Raw genomic sequence first — 19,819 nt, 5'->3', positions numbered from 1 at the left:
TTCATTCGTTTTACGACATACTTCGTAACAATACTAAAGATGTGTGGCATGATTTACGGCTCTTATTGACGTGTAACGCTGCTTCGCACAATTACTTGTAGCTAAGCCCGGGGTTTCGACGCCAGATCACCGGGTTAGTTTATATAAAGTTACAGAAGCTTGGACACAAGTTAGTAGCTTTTAATCTTATAATGCACTGTTGTATTTTTTTATCTGCGTTCAATATGTATGTGTACATATTAAATATCAAGGGGAAACCACCATGGGGAAACCCCCATTTGTTATTCTATATTACCAGTAATGTCTGAAAAAACGCAGAAAGTTTCTTGGCTAAAAATAGTCCACGGTTTATTGAACCAGCGGAATGCATAAATCAAGTTGCGACACGTAAAAGGCGTTTGATTTTTCTTGCAAGCGAAGCAACACGCAGGATGGTAAGTTTATTATTTTCTATATTCTATGCAGTTAGTAAATTATTATAAGGATTACATAAATATATAGAAGAGCGAGTTTTGTATTTGATTAGTGTAGTAAAATACGAAAGCTGCAAATTTTGTGGATATTGAAAAGAAATTTATGTGATAAAAATTCATTTTAGAACTTTCAAAATCGAGATATTGATGTCAAACTGGCCTCTGATATAAATATATTTATTTATCTTTGTAATATAGCAACAATTTATTTTGAGGGTTTGACCTAGATTGGGGAAAAATCACAGGCAGGGGATTGCTTTCTTCTGTTTATTGTAAAGGGAGTGAAGGGAGTAGAGAGCACGAGTGAAGTCATCATAACAAAGCAACTTTCAGAAACATGCTAAATGTTATAAAACATAAAGTATAGGTGTTTACCAATGGAGGTTTCAATGTGTGGCAACAACAGCAATGTACATAGATGACCCAAAAAAAAAAAGAGTAAGAAAGTTGATATGTGTCTGCAGCTGTTACACTAAATTGTACTTTAGGCAGTTCACAGCAGTTCGTTTATAAGAATTAGGTTTAACATAACCATATCACTAAAATCTCGTAACTGTTACTGAATCCTACTGAGACCAATTTACTATTGTTTGTGTGGTTTGCTGGGTTTCTATTGTAATTTTTACCAAAATGTTCATAGAAGTTATGTTGCTGTTACATGTACAGAGTGTGCTAGCCCACCCCCACCCATATCGAGATGTGTGTTACCTCCAAACAATTTACTTTTCTGAAAGAGTGTCAGGCCTGCATGCAGCGTAATAACAGGAAAACAGGAACTGAGAATAAGGTTTGAAGTTATGTTTTTACAGCTAGGCAGAAAAATGCTCTGAAAATAAGAACAACTAATCGCTAAACAGATTTTAATAGATCTCATAGAAAGGCATGTACTTACTTTATGTTTTAGGGGTGGAACTAATAAACAACACTATGTGTATCATACAACAACTAACCTCCTTCTATATATACAACTCTCCATCATAGATGCTTCTCTTCATCCTTGTTGTCACGTTACACTTACTTTTAGGAATATTGTGGTTAAAAGTTCTTAATCGGGAAAATTGTTTGATTTAATCATTAATATTTTTCTTTTACGCATTTTTTTATTTTGCTGTTTTTTGGTAACAAATCGTCAACTTCTTTCCCAGGTTTTTTTTTTACTTTCGATATTAGCACGATGTACGTTTTCTTGCACAACATCACAATCTCAAAAATTTAAAAAGGAAAAACAAAAAACATGGGATGAGGTTGCAAGCCGGGCATTTATTTGTATCCTTTACTTCAATATTAAGAATTATTCCTGAAATTTCGGCTGATACACAACACGCCCAGAGGTGAAAATTATTATTTTAATATGTTAATGAGCTATAAATGTTGTGAAGTGTAAAAAAAATTTAATTAAAAAAAATTGGGTCCGAAGTTCCTCTTGGTATGCGATGACTCATTCCTTGCCTCATCGTTATTTTTAGTAACCTCATATTTGCCGCTGAGAAAACATGGTGGTTATTAATAACTAGTATTATAATCTCTTCTCTGATCTTATTCTACTCAAATGATAAATTGCATTACGCAGCAAATGCTACGTATTCGCCATTATGAATGCAGCGTTTTCAAAACAGCTTGGCAACATTACACCTTTTTTATCATCACATGATGATAAAAAAGCTATAATGTTTTGATCTTCTTTGCAGATACGAGATCAAAAAGAAACCAATAATCATTAAATTCCTAATCCACACCAGATACATTTTTGATGTAAGTTTTTTTTTTTGAAGTTGGCAGGTCCCCTTTAAGTCTAAAGAATTACGTTTACAAAACAAAAGTAATTTTTGGGAAAAGTAAAAATAAAACCTTTTGCAATTTATTTTGCAACTTGATAAACAACATAATTTTATTATTGATGGCATGCATTAAGAAATCCAAGGTGATTAATGAGTCACTTTGTTGTCAAGGAAAAAACAAAGAAGCACTTAACATGTCTGGTATTTTGAATCTCCACACAAAAAGTATGTATTAATGAACCATTTGAACAACTTTGTCCACAGGGCTCTTTCAATCCTATAATATTTTGACGGAATGGCTTCGTAATAGAAGTTCTCATCAGGCCATCATAGAATTAGTAGATTCCTGGTGACGAGGTTGCTATATACAAGTAGACTCTCTTTCTCTCTCTCGAACTTGCAAGGGACCAAAAAATTTGTTCAAGATTCATCTGCCCACCTCGCTAAACATGGCAGTATCTTTCAACACATCTAAAGCAGATTCAAATTCTGATCTTGACGACTTTTCCACAAAAGGATTGAAAATTTCTTCGATTGAATTAAATCTTGGATTGACAATGCAATAACATAATTGTCTAAACTCACTAATGTGACATTATGTGGTACCATAGATCTTTAAATGGCTTTTAAAATTGAAATCTTTGAGCAAGGTTCTTTTTCCTCCCAGGCTCGCTAGAGCCAAAGGGAGCACTTAGTCAACCATTTCGAAAAAAGAAAAACAACCTTTCACTCAAAAACAGCTTTCTTCTTCTAATCAACTACAACATGAAATTTCATGTCAAATTGTTGTAACAGTTCGCTATTAAGAACACCTCTTTTTTATGCAAACATTTAGGTTATAACAGGTTATTTAAAATAGTTGATATGTATCTTCTGTTTTTATACTTTACGACCATTAAGGGGGATTTTCATAAGGTGAATTGAACTGTGAATTCGGCAGCGAAATGTATCTTAGCTTGCGCAGTTATGTCTGTTTTGATTGTGCTTTAAAAAATTCGCTTTGACTTAAAATAGAAATAGTTTCTACTTTTTAGCGCCGAAATATTTCGCTGTAAACTTTAAACCAACCAGAACCAAAATCATTACTGGAAAGAATGTAAACTAACTGCCTTGCTTTTAATACCCAAAAGAGTGGTCACGTTGAATTCGCAATATGCTTTCTGTTTCACAATACTTATCATTTTTAACCAAAGTTCATTTGGGCACTGTTGTTATTTGGCTCCTAGTTATTGATTTTGCTTTTATATTTAGATGACGACATCAAAAAATGATGAGAAGATTGCAGGAAAAAAAGAAAATAAAACATTTGAAGAAAAAGTGAAGGAAAAAGAAGAAACTACTTCCCTGATAGATCCTACGACTTTACTGAAGGGACAACTTGCTGATGCGAAGGCCATTCAGGTTAATTTTTTGGAACCATTTATATCTAAGACATGACAGAAAAACTGTTTGGTTACTGTCTTTTTGAAAGTAAAGAAATGAGGGTGCCGAATCACAGAAAAACCAATGTCGGGCAAGCTCTGGTGACTTTGGGAATAAGATACCTGTTTTTTGGTCCATAACTCCCAAACTTGCACAATCTACTTCCTAACTTGCCCGATTTATTTCTGAAATGCAAAACAGCGCTTCCAATTTCAATGACAGCTACAAAAAAGGTAACCTTCAAAGTATTACGGAATTTTGTGAATCTATTAACTGTATATTTATCGATCAAATTTATCAAATGAAGCCATTTTAAAAACCCTACGCTGACAAACTTTCTTAACAAAACGTACTTGTGATACTATTACAGAATATCTGCAATTATGTTTTTCGTCAAAGTTTTGTGCAGGGCTTTTGGGATACAAAGTTTGGTGTCCTACTGTTATAAACCGTTATTGAACACTCCTGTCACTATAAAAGCATGTTTAGCCCACACAATTTTTCTATCTATAGATAAAGTAATGTTAACATAAACTCTGTATTTTTCTGGCATTAAATAAAGCATTGTTGCCTTTTTACAACCTTAAAGGATGGTTTTTTTTTATTTTTTTTAAAATGGATGCGGGCGGGCTATTTCAATCGAAAGCACTCTGAACTTTTTTGCTGTTTTACGGTGAGTAGGCACCTCTTCCAGAAGAAGTTCGCTCAGTCAAACTGCGATAAAATTATATGTTTTGTTTTTATATAAAGATTATATACAATATTTTACGAAAAAGCATCTCTCATATTCAAAGTCAACTGCCGCTATCCTTAGTCATACACTCAAACTACTTACACGAGCATGCCAATTTAACCTTCATCTTTCTACTTTCTATCTGATTATTTTGTTCTATCTACTGCATAATTATATTACATTCTTATAAGAAGATATATACCTTATTTAATTATGCTGCATACATTATAATGTCATAATTAAGTGACAACAAACTGTGACATTTTCTGCGTATTTCCATATATGACATCGGCAAGTTGCCTTATAAATTCGAGTGTTTCTCTTCCAATCCAGCTTGTTTACATGTAAACCACTTTAAAAAAATTTCTTGTGCTTACTTCACGCGCTAATAATGCCACACCTCAACCTCAGGACCCTTAGCTAGGCTAGCTAACTTATCCTCGCTTAGATAAAGAAAAATACAGTTGATATGTTTCTAACCAAAAAACTAATTCTTATGGTCAGGGTTTAGATATACATATGTTACAAAATCAAAAAAATGTAATGCAGCTGAATCAAAGCAAAGCTGGGTGAAAATCAGGATAAGAACTTTGTCCTCAAAGCAGCTTTTCAACAGCACCAATGGAAACATTTGGTTTATTTTCTATATATCCATATTCTATTTAGCACCTCATTCGAATTTCTGTTGACGCTCTGTTCAACGAGCGCTCCCTGACCCACCGGTAAGCGAGGACCCAAAAATCTCTTTATATTATATTTCCGTCACGTTGTAACAAAAATAAATTGTATAAAGTTAGATGAAGCCAAAATTCATTCAGAGGTCGTTGAATTGACTTAGAAGTTTTGTCGTACGATTTCACAAAGTCGTCGAGTCGCTCTAGAATTTTGTCATGCATATCACCTCACTTTAACTATCGAAGTCAAAAGTAATTGAGTGGTATTTCGATTTATCGTCGAATTGACATGCCGTTGACCTCTTTGGCCGCATTATCCGAGACTCTTTTACACGAACTTACTATATTCGTGTAAGGATAACATGAGTTTATTTTACACGGTCATGTCTGTTTGTTTTTATCGGCACTATAAGGGCATTGAGATTGAAATAAAAATAATAATCACTAACCACAAATATTCATTCTTGGACTCCAAATTAATGTGCGTTTTGCTCCGTTTTCTTGTTTTGTTTTGGTTTTTATTCCACTTTTGCTTAAATTAGCGAACGATATAAAGCGCTACGAAAAACCAATCAAATGTAAGGGATGTTGATGTTTTCATGTAGCCAGCTCTAAATCAAGTGATTTCTTGTAAACAGCCCAACTGAACCACTTTGTTCTGTGCTACCTATAGACTTACATACCGTCCAACGCCCTACACCCACCCCAAGTTGTAGCGAATCAACAAACTTAATAGCCATTCGACGAGTTCTGAATCGAAGAATTAGCATCGATCTAACTAAATAAATAAATAATCTAACTAAATGCGCTTCGCAAATTTAAAAAAGTATTTTTTAACGAAAAAGGCATAACAAATGTACAATTCTAAATGTGCGTTAACGCTGCGTATGAGATCAGGGATTTCTTTCCCTACAAATCTTTGTATTTACTGCCGTTTTAACTAAATTAAGAAAAAACCGTTTTGTGATAAAGAGCACAATAAACTAAGAAAAATAAAGTGCATTCTTTCATGTGCTTAAATAACCAGTTACTGTGTATGTGTGTCCCCTATTATAATTTTTCTGCATTTTATAGAAATTTTGTTTACGATTTTAATTAGCGTGAATAAATCATATGATAAAATAAAGTGATTTCATTAGTTGAGAATTTTATTGTCTTTTATTTAATTTGATTGTTCGTGTCTTTCTAGTGACATGTGATAACAAATTATTTTGTGATAAGAAAGTTGAAAAAATATAAACTTTGATGATGGCCGCTTTAGTGTTCTTCCAGCGCTCAATAGCCTCGTTGGTTTGTAAAAAAAAAAGAGTTTGCGCAAGTTCCTAATGGTAATGCTCGCTCTATGTCTATTTGTGAGCCAAAAATGATAGCCGCGAGAAGCGATGAGAATTCTTTTAGATTTTTGACCTGACGTTGCGCATTGGTGAGGCATACATGGTTCTTAATTTTCAGTTTGAATAATTTAATCCCTTTACACATGACAAAACCATATTCTTATTGTATTTTCTATACATATTTTAAATGTGTATAAAAAACATGCTGAATATTTTTTTAAAAATATCAATAAACATTTTAAATGGCTTTTTCTAGACTATTGATCAATGCACAATTGCGGAAGCCAAATGTAACGCAATTGGAACAAAGGAGGAATCTCAAACAAATGAATCAATTACTAAAACCTCTATCAACGGTTTATTAATTGCCGCTGGGGTTGTTCTGATTGCCATCGTGATTGTGTTAAGAGAATTCTTCTCGCCATATTATCCAACAACCGTTTTAGGCTTTGTTATAGGAGTTTGTGGGCTACTAGGATTCTTGCAGCAATGGATACCAATCTATGTGCAAAAGAAAAAAAATATTGCAAAAAAACAGCAACCAGAAAGAGAAAGAATTCTTCAAAAACTTGAAAACGATCTAAAAAGTTCGTTTGAGGAAGTCCGCGATGCAATGTTGTTATGTCGCAAATATATTGAGAAAGAGCAAGAGAATTTGAATGATTATCTAGACGTTGGCGAAATGCATTCAAAACTAAAAGCAATCCAACAAGATTTAGATAGCGCATTATCCAACTTCACTAAAAAACACGACGAAAAAAGACCAGTTATATTAGAATCTTCTGATGTTCTTGAACAGATGGAAGTAATTAGCAGCTTCAATAAAGAGGCTGAGGCTAAGAAAGAGGAGTTGAAGCTCTTTCAGAAAAGATTGGAAGAGATAAAAACGGTTTATGGCGCAACATCATTTGGTCGACTAGCAAGAAAAGTGAAATCTCAATCAGTTCTCATTAAAGAAGAAAACGGTCTTGAATTGTATAAATTACCAGTAAAATTGATCGACTCGGTAAATACTTAGCTTCTATTTAAATTTTATTAAAAAACTATTTAAATCTAGTTGTGTATCTTGGCATTTAGCAATGCGATGGACACAGTGGTCTCAAATACACATCCTGATGTAAAAGTGTTTATGTAACTTACACAGGATCCTGTACTTTTTGTTATTCTAGGATCCAACGAACAAGCTCAGACTCTACGAGTTAGGTCGGGTAAATCCATGGAAATCCAACAAATATATAATGATGGCAGGAATGACAGGTGCTGGAAAAAGTTTGCTAATTAACAACATAATTAATTACGTGTATGGCGTGACATACAGAGATAAATTTCGCTTCCAGTTGATTGTTGACGAAGAAGAGATAAAAGAACGTGGGCCAAATGCTTCAAGGAGCAAAGCAGAAAGCATGACTAGTTGGGTTAGCAGTTTTGTCCTGCATCACGATGAAGGATTTCGAATTAATTACAGCTTGACGATCATTGACACACCTGGTTTCGGTGACACACGTGGCATAAAATACGATGAAATGATAATTGACCAAATACGTACATTTTTCGATAGTGAAAATGTATGTCCAGTAAAAGAACTTTCTTGTATTGGACTTGTGATACAAGCAAGTCAAGCAAGAATAACAGAAGAGCAAAAATACATTTTTGATCAAGTTTTAAACATCTTTGGCAAAGATATGACAGACAATATATTTTTGTTGTTTACATTTGCCGACGCTCAAGCACCTCCTGCTTTGGAAGTTGTAAAGAATAACAAAATTCCATTTAATAAAGATGCTTCTTTCAAGTTTAATAATTCAGCATTGTATGCTCCGAATAATGATGTGGCTAGCGATCACTCTTGGGTATTTGGTTACGATAGTTTGGAAAAGTTTTTCAATTACCTAGGTAAGATCATTTCAACAAGTTTAGATCTGACAAAAGAAGTGCTCAAGAAAAGAGATGGTTTGAAATCTCTATTGGAATGTTTACAAAAGAAAATTGACAAGGGGATGGACATGCTTCAGTGCATCGAAAGTATGATTAACGACATTCTTGCATTAAAAGGCACCATGAGAGCAAACAAGGATTATAAAATCAAGTCAAAGAGGTATCCCCAGACAACGAAAGTCATCAATCACAATATAACAAATTGTAAGGCATGTATGTTTACATATCACGATCCATGTTACATTGTTGGCGATAACAAAGAGAGGTGTGCATCTATGAAAAACGGAGAGTGTGTTACTTGTCCTGGAAAATGTCCTTGGGACAGTCATTCAAACGGTGATAGGTACTTTTTTATACATTTAGAATTATCTCTTCTTCGTTATGTTTTTCTTTGAATTTTTTTACGACATTTGAAAATAAAATGTGTAAGCATATTTTCCCGCCATTGTCCTCAAGATAATTAATATCGATATATCTCTTGTTTTGTTTTTTTTTTAGAATTTATATTTATGACGAGATTGAAGTTGAACACACAGTTGAAGATATGATGAAAAAATATCAAATTGCGATGAATGACAAAGATGGTAAAAAGAAGCTTTTATTAAGGATGCTAGAAGAATACCGTGTGTATAGAGAAAGAGTTTTTAACGACATTTACGCAGCATCTGATGCTGCTAAATCCTTAGAAGAAATAGCACTTCGTCAAAGTTTTCTAACAAATGTGACATATATTGAAAGGTTAATCAAGTCCGAAGAAGCCAGCAGTCGACCCAACAAGAAAACACGTCTTGAGCAGTTGCATCATTATAGGAAAATAGCCGAAACTCTCCAACAGGCATGTACAGATCCAGACAGTCTCACTTCGACTGTTAGCAATTACGAAGCCGCCATTTTGAATGCCATCAATAATATCAAAGACGAAATAAAGGATGGTCATTCTTACTTTTCTGGCAATTATGAATCGGGGGCGCACAATAATTCGAGTAGAAACCGAAAAGTTGATGAGGTTAACAAAAAGACAATAAAACCAAATACAGGAGAAACTTATGTATTATTTGCATTAAGATTAATGATCTTTTACGTTACATTGGGTACAATTTTAAATTTCTGCAAATACTGTTGTGATCACATAATAAATCACTGTTTACATGTTCCACCAAATTGAAGGATCCAAGTAAGTTCTCAGTCATAGATCTTACTTTTCACTATTGCACATTTTGGATAACGTAATGTAATAAACTATTCGAAAGGTCAAGTACAAAAAATTATGCGCAATTCACAACTGTACAGACAACCTGTTTATGACTTTTCTATCATTCTTTTTGATAGCAAAATGATCTACAGTATGTAAAATTCAATATCAGTAAATCGAAAGCTTGCCTTGACGTGGTAAACCACAACTATATTTGGTTATAAATGTTATGTTACTAACTTTAAGATGTAAAAATTTCCATGTAAAAAGATCATCGGTGTTCATAGACATCGCTGGTGATTCGACTGGACTTTTCCCCAAAACATTTTGTTTGTCTTTATGTAAAATTTAAAAGCATAGTTTAACTAGCTCGTTCAAAAGTTTAAGGAAACTTTAAATTAAAACTTACTCTTTAAAAAATTAAATAAGGTGATTTTTTCTCAACATTTTGAACAAGTTGTAATAGAACAAATAGAAATATTCAATGTTCTCGAAATGAACATTTAATGTATGGGAATTGACATTTTTTTTAACACTTGATAAGTACTAGTTATCATCCGATTCTAATATTTTATGTTAAACACTTATTTTTTTTCTCTCACTAATTTTTTCTCTCACTAATTAGAGTTATGTTATAATTAATTGTACATTCATTAAGAAATAGAGAGCCTATATAGTTATCATTGCTTGAGAGCAACAAGAATCCAATGTGGAGGTTAGCGCTCGATTTCTTCTTTTTGTTTCTTTTCCAACAATATTGGCGTATCTGCAATTTCTGTTTTAAACGTCCTTTTTTTTTTCGTTGATAAGACTTCCATATAATTTAGCGCGTTAATGTTATTCTTGTAGTTTATACTTTATACTTTGGTATGTACGTGATAGAATATTTACTTTAAAAATCGTCTTTCAATGTTTGACCTAAACAAATGCACCCAGCCAAACGACTACTTTAGAAGAAAATTTTGCGATATCAAAACTATCGCGAACTTTTGGTTTACCAACTTTAGCATGTTTTATGGAAGAAACGCTCGCTAAAAATGCGGTTAAATTATCGAAAAGGATTTTTCCGCTAATTTTCTCTCTAGCAAAATTCTTTTCCCATTAGTATAATGGGAGGGGGGGGGGGGGCACACTAAAATAAAGCATTCTTAGTATAAAAATAAAACATGCTTTGACTAAAGCAAGTTGCCGGTAGCTTCAAAGGGAGAATTGTAAACAAAATTTAAAACGAAACGTTGATGTTGTTGTTTTTCTCACATACCAATGAACTTTCACTTTCATAATACCCGTTCAAAATCCTCACTTTCAATACTCAAATATTTGTGCATAATTTTTATTCTATTGTTTCATGTACCTTTAGCTGCTAAAATAAAAATAAAGAGTGCCTTGAAGTACTCTTTATTTTTGCTTTGTTTAAAGCATGTTTAAAGCAAGTAAATTTGAAAGACATTTTTATAAAGCAAAAATGCGTTCACATTATTAATCACGCTTTAAATCGTGCTTTAAATTTATAGCATGCTTTTAAAATTCTAGTGCAAACCCCCCCCCCCCCCCCCCTCACCCCAATTACCTCTTATTAACCCTATTCGGTCCGGGGGTGGGCGGATTCCGCCCCCCCTGACGGTTTTTTTTTTAATAACTTCTGATTGCTTTCTTATATGGCTATGATACTTACTGAGTTTCAACATTTATCTATTAGACACCTGCATGATAAATTTTTAGGTCCCATACCCTTCAGAGGCTTTGATATTGGCCATTACTCGATACTACCCGTAAAATCTCTATGAAATCCTTATAATGGGGAAAATATAATAACTCCTGTTAGGATTATCCTTAGAACTTGAAACTTGCAACACAATTTTGTTTCATCAAGCAGAATCATTTTGAATAATTTTGACACGTGACTAATCCGATTTCCCGATTTTGTCGGATTTTACCTGAAAATCGAAAAAAAACGGATTTTCGGGCAACTTTTGGCTTTTTTTTACTCGATCCATGTAAAAACCGGAAGATATGTTAAAAACATTTTATTTAGCTTCCAGAAACTTCAAACAGAATGTAAAAATTCGCTCTAGAACAAAAGTAACTATATTTTAAGCAGATACTGGCATTTGTAACAATTTTCAAACTTCTGATAACGTCACAGAAAATGTGCTGACGCAAGCAAAAATTTATTGCTGCCATTTTGTTCCTTTTATGACGTACTATAAGTGTGCCAAGTTTGATTCAATTTGAACAATCCTATAAAAAGTTATTGAAGGGGGGGGGGGGGCGGAATCCGCCCACCCCCGGTCATAGTATGTTCGAAAAACCCCGGACTGAATAGGGTTAACACAAATCACTGATAATGATGTTGCCTCTGCCAGTCTAAAACAATAGCCACGAAGACCTAGGGACTTCGTGTAATGTCATTTTAAACAAAATTTAAGAGAGCGTATAGTACACCTTAAAAATACTCAGAGGCCTTTCACCACATTATCTCAAGGAAAGGTTCTTTTTTATCTAGACAGAATTTAAAACGTTTTGACATGAAAAACAAGAAAGCTCTTGTGGCCCCTCGTCACAAGTAATATCTTGATATTTTGAAAGGATATTATTAAACAAATTTTGTTGCTCAACATGATAAAAGAATACAGGGTGTATAGAGAAAAAACTTTTAAAGGAGTGGTCCCACGAAAAATCAAAAAAAAGAATTTCATCTTATTTTACCGGAAATGTTTTACTTATTATTAAAAAACCTTTTGTAAAAAAAAGTTCTTTTTTTTCCTTGTTCGGCCCTTTTTTACAATCTTGTTTAAATAGCCGTGACGTCATAGTTGGCGAATGATTTTTTGTGTGTTCAGACAATTCAGCAAATAGAATGATATTTTAGAGAATCCAAGATCGCAATTTCATAATTAGAAATACTTTTTTTTTATTTTATTTTCTATAATTATAATCACATATATATTATATATTTTTTGTTTATTCTTCCGAGATAGACACCATCCTCTTCAGGGAAAACTTGTCTTATTTTCCACACAACACACGACGGTATAACTCGGCGATTGCCTTTTCCAAGTTGTTAGAAAACGAACCAAATGAACTGCTTGTAAGCAGCAAACCGAAATGATTTGTTTGTGGGCGTGGCTTGCAGAATTCCCCTCTTGTCTTGTGTAAGCATATTAAAACGTTCTGTAAGATAACTTGTAGGAGACAAAGCTGCTTGAAATCCTCATCCTCAGTAATACATTTTATTCCGAAAAAACAACGGATATTTGCACGATACATATCATTATTATTTCATATTTTAACAATAATTGTTATGTAGCTTAATCATATATAAAAAAATATGTTTAAGCACATATACCTTGGAATTGTTTGTCTGTTAATGCATCAACTTACGTGTAACAAAAACAATCAATCAACAATCAGACAAAATACGGCTATTATTAAAGAGACTAGTCGGTCATTCGCCAGATGCTAGACCTCTGTCCGTGTCAACATTGTCAAAAGAAGAAAAAATTCTAAAAAAACTACATGCATTAATATTAAAATTAATTGTAAAAAAAAGTGCTGAGATATGTGTTGGTGAGAGATGTTTACCTGAATCAGCTAGGTGTATATTATCAGAGAATAAATTTAAATTTTCAACTGTTGAAGCTGTGAGAATACATTTCTAACCTTAACCCAATCGATTTTTCGGGTTTTTCGAACATGTTATGACAGGGGGTGGGGGGGGGGGGGGGGGGCGGAACCGTTGTAAAAGTTTAAGTTCATTTTTTATCCCTTTATTTAAAGCAAACGAGGAATATAGCAAGCTTTATCGAAAAAGAGCAAAATTTAGCAGTCTATTGTTAATTTTTCTTTACTACTTGTACCCAAATGACTTTGTTAGCTACCTTTTTTTAATGCCTTCTACACTATCTAAGAAATTGAAAGTTATTTAAATGCCATGTGTGTTCTCTAAAGCCACGTAGAAATCTGAACTTGGTCTAAATGTAGAGTGAACAGAGACCAGGTGTCATAATGCGTGGATGTAAAAAGATTTTTTAGCGTAGTTACAAATTGTTGGAGTTCTCTTTCCTGTAAAAAGTATATTCCATCAGTCCGGGCTACTAGGAAAAATAGAGTGAGTTAGAATTTATTTTTGTAAAACTTCTGAAACGCAGGCAATACAAATGATTACTGAAGACAGAAAATGATTGACGTATGATGCTTCAACTTCTTCATCAGCTATTTTAAAAGGCCTGTTTATTTTGATTGCAGTGTTTGCACTAAATGCGCTTCGCAAATTTAAAAAAGTATTTTTTAACGAAAAAGGCATAGCAAATGTACAATTTTAAATATGCGTTAACACTGCGTATGAGATCAGGGATTACTTTCCCTACAAATCTTATGTATTTGCTGCCGTTTTAACTAAATTAAGAAGAAACCGTTTTGTGATAAGAAGGACAATAAACTAAGAAAAATAAAGTGCATTCTTTCATATGTTTAAATAACCAGTTACTGTGTATGTGTGTCCCCTATTATAAATTTTCTGCATTTTATAGAAGTTTTTTATTATTATTTATTATTATTATTATTTTATTTATAGTTTTTATAGAAGTTTACGATTTTAATTAGCGTGAATAAATCATATGATAAAATAAAGTGATTTCATTAGTTGAGAATTTTATTGTCTGCTTATTTAAAATTACCGTGACAAGTGCTTCGTTATAAATTATTGTATGGGTAAATTCACGGGCACTTAATGTTGTTAATATTGTTAAAAATTTCGTTCAAAAGTTTTTAATTTGATTGTTCGTGTCTTTCTAGTGACATGTGATAACAAATTATTTTGTGATAAGAAAGTTGAAAAAATATAAACTTTGATGATGGCCGCTTTAGTGTTCTTCCAGCGCTCAATAGCCTCGTTGGTTTGTAAAAAAAAAAGAGTTTGCGCAAGTTCCTAATGGTAATGCTCGCTCTATGTCTATTTGTGAGCCAAAAATGATAGCCGCGAGAAGCGATGAGAATTCTTTTAGATTTTTGACCTGACGTTGCGCATTGGTGAGGCATACATGGTTCTTAATTTTCAGTTTGAATAATTTAATCCCTTTACACATGACAAAACCATATTCTTATTGTATTTTCTATACATATTTTAAATGTGTATAAAAAACATGCTGAATATTTTTTTGAAAATATCAATAAACATTTTAAATGGCTTTTTCTAGACTAGTGATCAATGCACAATTGCGGAAGCCAAATGTAACGCAATTGGAACAAAGGAGGAATCTCAAACAAATGAATCAATTACTAAAACCTCTATCAACGGTTTATTAATTGCCGCTGGGGTTGTTCTGATTGCCATCGTGATTGTGTTAAGAGAATTCTTCTCGCCATATTATTCAACAACCGTTTTAGGCTTGGTTATAGGAGTTTGTGGGCTACTAGGATTCTTGCAGCAATGGATAGCAATCTATGTGCAAAAGAAAAAAAATATTGCAAAAAAACAGCAACCAGAAAGAGAAAGAATTCTTCAAAAACTTGAAAACGATCTAAAAAGTTCGTTTGAGGAAGTCCGCGATGCAATGTTGTTATGTCGCAAATATATTGAGAAAGAGCAAGAGAATTTGTATGATTATCTAGACGTTGGCGAAATGCATTCAAAACTAAAAGCAATCCAACAAGATTTAGATAGCGCATTATCCAACTTCACTATAAAACACGACGAAAAAAGACCAGTTATATTAGAATCTTCTGATGTTCTTGAACAGATGGAAGTAATTAGCAGCTTCAATAAAGAGGCTGAGGCTAAGAAAAAGGAGTTGAAGCTCTTTCAGAAAAGATTGGAAGAGATAAAAACGGTTTATGGCGCAACATCATTTGGTCGACTAGCAAGAAAAGTGAAATCTCAATCAGTTCTCATTAAAGAAGAAAACGGTCTTGAATTGTATAAATTACCAGTAAAATTGATCGACTCGGTAAATACTTAGCTTCTATTTAAATTTTATTAAAAAACTATTTAAATCTAGTTGTGTATCTTGGCATTTAGCAATGCGATGGACACAGTGGTCTCAAATACACATCCTGATGTAAAAGTGTTTATGTAACTTACACAGGATCCTGTACTTTTGTTATTCTAGGATCCAACGAACAAGCTCAGACTCTACGAGTTAGGTCGGGTAAATCCATGGAAATCCAACAAATATATAATGATGGCAGGAATGACAGGTGCTGGAAAAAGTTTGCTAATTAACAACATAATTAATTACGTGTATGGCGTGACATACAGAGATAAATTTCGCTTCCAGTTGATTGTTGACGAAGAAGAGATAAAAGAACGTGGGCCAAATGCTTCAAGGAGCAAAGCAGAAAGCATGACTAGTTGGGTTAGCAGTTTTGTCCTGCATCACGATGAAGGATTTCGAATTAATTACAGCTTGACGATCATTGACACACCTGGTTTCGGTGACACACGTGGCATAAAATACGATGAAATGATAATTGACCAAATACGTACATTTTTCGATAGTGAAAATGTATGTCCAGTAAAAGAACTTTCTTGTATTGGACTTGTGATACAAGCAAGTCAAGCAAGAATAACAGAAGAGCAAAAATACATTTTTGATCAAGTTTTAAACATCTTTGGCAAAGATATGACAGACAATATATTTTTGTTGTTTACATTTGCCGACGCTCAAGCACCTCCTGCTTTGGAAGTTGTAAAGAATAACAAAATTCCATTTAATAAAGATGCTTCTTTCAAGTTTAATAATTCAGCATTGTATGCTCCGAATAATGATGTGGCTAGCGATCACTCTTGGGTATTTGGTTACGATAGTTTGGAAAAGTTTTTCAATTACCTAGGTAAGATCATTTCAACAAGTTTAGATCTGACAAAAGAAGTACTCAAGAAAAGAGATGGTTTGAAATCTCTATTGGAATGTTTACAAAAGAAAATTGACAAGGGGATGGACATGCTTCAGTGCATCGAAAGTATGATTAACGACATTCTTGCATTAAAAGGCACCATGAGAGCAAACAAGGATTATAAAATCAAGTCAAAGAGGTATCCCCAGACAACGAAAGTCATCAATCACAATATAACAAATTGTAAGGCATGTATGTTTACATGTCACGATCCATGTTACATTGATGGCGATAACAAAGAGAGGTGTGCATCTATGAACAACGGAGAGTGTGTTACTTGTCCTGGAAAATGTCCTTGGGACAGTCATTCAAACGGAGACAGGTAATTTCTTTTCAAATATTGATCGATATCTCGCCTCACAATAAAATCTATTGTACTCTGTTCGTATTACAAAAATCAATTCCTGTTACCATATTCTAGGAACAGGCAAACAGAATCTCGGGTACCGAAATGAAAATAATTTTTCTATATTAAAACATTTATCCTGTTTATCCCAATGTCAAAATTTACTCTCTATATGTTTTCTGGCACTTAATATTTTCTTCTGATCAATGTACTGCTTCAGCAATGTATTATTTAATTCAGTTTCTGTACTACTGTTAATCTTTTTCAGTGCGATAATAATCTTAACACCTATATTCGCGTTTGCATTTTTTGATATTAATTATTGTGCGCAAAATATGATGTGATGTCGGTCTCACAAGAGTTATTGTTATTTTTTATTGTTATATTTTTGATTTTGGAAAAAAATCGACTAATAAGTAACTCTTCGTTAATAATTCAATGTTATAATTTAAAGTTTCATCTTAAAATAGTTGCGAGTACCTCCATTGTTTAGAATTTATGTTTATGACGAGATCGAAGTGGAAGAAACAGTTGAAGATATGATGAAAAAATATCAAATTGCGATGAATGACAAAAATGGTAAAAAGAAGCTCTTATTAAGGATGCTAGAAGAATACCGTGTGTATAGAGAAAAAACATTTGGCGACATCAAATCCGCATCTGATGCTGCCAAATCCTTAGAAGAAATATCACTTCGCAAAAGTTTTCTAACAAATGTGACATATATTGAAAGGTTAATCAAGTCCGAAGAAGCCAGCAGTCGACCCAACAAGAAAGTACGTCTTGAGCAGTTGCATCATTTCAGGAAAATAGCTTTAACTCTGCAACAGGCATGTACAGATCCAGACAGTCTTACTGCAACTGTTAGCAATTACGAAGCCACCATCTTAAACGCGATTGAAAACATCAAAGATGTAATAAAGGATGGTCATACTTACTTTTCTAAAAATTTAGAATCAGGGGCACAGAATAATACGAGTACAAACCAAAAAGTTGCCGACGGTAAGAAAAAGCCGAAAAAATCGAAAAAAGTCGAAAAAATCACAAAAGTCGAAAAAATTTTGACATTATTAAAATAAACACAATAAAATATAATTATAGGACTTCAAAGTATTTGGGAACCTATAAATGTAATAATCTTTTATGTTTGGGTATAACTTATTGCCATTGTTTTTATCACATATCAAATCACTGTTTACAATTTCCACCAAATTAAAGGGGCCAAATAAGATCTTCGTCAGTTATCTATTCTCCATCATTTCACATTTTGAATAACGTTATGTAATATGTAGACCACCCGTAGGGTTAATTACTAGAAATTAGGCACACTTCACAACTGTACAGACAACCTGTTTATGAAAAAATACTTTTTTTGCGATGAATTTGCTACCTTTTGTTGCTATTTTCTGAAATAATAAACTTGAGTATTCTTTGTGACAGTAAAATGGGCTAAGTCTGTAAAATATGTTAAATATCAGTATATCGAAAGTTTGCTTTGATGTGGTGATATCTATATTTGGTAAAAAATGTTATGGTCCTAGCTTTAAAGATGGTAACACGCACCTCCAAAAAGATGTTAAAGTCATCCCTGTTGCTTCGACTGACTTTTCTCTAAAAATTTCGCGGCTAGCTCAAAAACGTTGGAAGTATATTTCATCAGAAAACTTGATTAACAGCATTTAAAGTTCCTATATGCTAAATTATGGATATCAAACGCACGTAGAGTTTTTCTGTCATTTTCAGTAAGATTTGGATGTCCAATGTGGTATTTCACATGAGTTGAAATTGGTTTTTGTTCTCATTGGCTCATAATTTCCTTATCCTATGATTTTTGTTTACCTGCCGTGTAAGTTACCTAAGTTCAGAATCAATAGCTCGCTTTGTAGTCCCTTTAAGGAAACTTTAAAATACTTACTTTTTTGAATGTTGATTAAGGTGAATGTTTCTTAACACTTTCGGCAAGTAAAATAGAAATATCCATTGTTCTCGAAATAAACATTTAATGTATGGTGAATTGACATAAGATTTGTTTTATCACGCACGCTACAGAGTAATATGGTATATCTTTTTCGAGTTCTGATATATTTGTCTAGTTATTTTCCTTTAGAGGAGTAAAATAAAGATTGTGAAAATCAGAACGAGAACAATATATGCTATATTGTACGAGGGTTCAGTGCGATAACTTAGTGTGACAAATCTCAGAAGATGTTTCCAAAATCAAACGAAATCCGAAATGAATAGTAAACTTCTTTTCTAAAAGTTTGTTGTAAATTGTAATCGAATAAGAAGTAAAATGCAAAAGAATAACAGTTGATTTAGTGTGACCGTTACCTGATAAATCAAGTTAGTGTAGGTTGTTTTTTACAAAATATGGAACATTTTTATAGCGATGTTTAATTCATGTTATCTTAGAAACAATAAATTCGCATTTGCATGTCGCCGATAGCAGATGGCAGAGGAAACGTAGAAAAAAATCCTTGATTACCTTATTACACAGATTTATTTTCGAAATTTTTGTTTTGATAAAATTTGGAAATTTTTTAAATATTCTTTGTTAAACACTTTCTTTCTGTCACTAACCAGACCACTGAAAGTTTGCGCCGTCATACTTTACATGTAACATATGAGATACTGTATTTACGTCTCTCCTCTTAGCCAATCTCGTTAGAGATATTTTTGTGCTAATGATAATTAGAGTTATAATTAATTGTAGATTTATTAAGAAATAGTGAGTCTATATAATTGTCGCTGCTTGAGAGAAACAAAAATCCAACGTGGAGTTTATCGCTCGTGTTCTTCTTCTTGTTTCTTTTCAAAAATAACATTGTATCTGCAATTTCTGCTTTTAACGCTTTTTTATTTTTCCCAGGGGCGTAGCCAGAAAAAATATAACCTTAGTCGAACCATTGACCCGCAGGGTCAACATCGCACCCCAGGTGCGATATTAACCAACTGGGGGTTTGGGGGGCGTAGGGAGCCCCCCAAAGGGTTCAGGGCAGAGCCCTGGAAGCCGACGCCTTTTTACGCCCTTTAAG

The 19,819-nt window shown here is 33.3% G+C and overlaps 1 protein-coding gene across 3 annotated transcripts; it reads left to right on the top strand.

The window, feature by feature from the left end:
* The first annotated feature begins 249 nt into the window (after positions 1–249).
* LOC130641733 (uncharacterized) lies at positions 250–19,568 on the top strand. 3 transcript variants are annotated; one of them, XM_057448670.1, is made up of 5 exons: positions 250–434; positions 3,503–3,652; positions 6,671–7,420; positions 7,584–8,692; positions 8,848–9,929. In XM_057448670.1, the coding sequence occupies exons 1-5, from the start codon at positions 432–434 to the stop codon at positions 9,512–9,514; spliced, it is 2,679 nt and encodes an 892-aa protein (XP_057304653.1). In that variant the 5' UTR covers positions 250–431; the 3' UTR covers positions 9,515–9,929. The 3 variants fall into 3 exon arrangements, with proteins under 3 accessions (XP_057304653.1, XP_057304655.1, XP_057304654.1); XM_057448672.1 differs by lacking the exons at positions 6,671–7,420; positions 7,584–8,692; positions 8,848–9,929 and adding exons at positions 14,740–15,489; positions 15,652–16,760; positions 17,278–19,568 and having other exon boundaries at positions 261–434; XM_057448671.1 differs by lacking the exon at positions 250–434 and having other exon boundaries at positions 3,487–3,652.
* Positions 19,569–19,819: the final 251 nt, after the last annotated feature.

Source organism: Hydractinia symbiolongicarpus, chromosome 4 (genome assembly GCF_029227915.1).
Source record: "Hydractinia symbiolongicarpus strain clone_291-10 chromosome 4, HSymV2.1, whole genome shotgun sequence".
Classification (NCBI taxonomy): domain Eukaryota; kingdom Metazoa; phylum Cnidaria; class Hydrozoa; order Anthoathecata; family Hydractiniidae; genus Hydractinia; species Hydractinia symbiolongicarpus.
The sequence above is the reverse complement of the archived record's forward strand: the minus strand, read 5'-3'. Positions and strand labels throughout refer to the sequence as shown.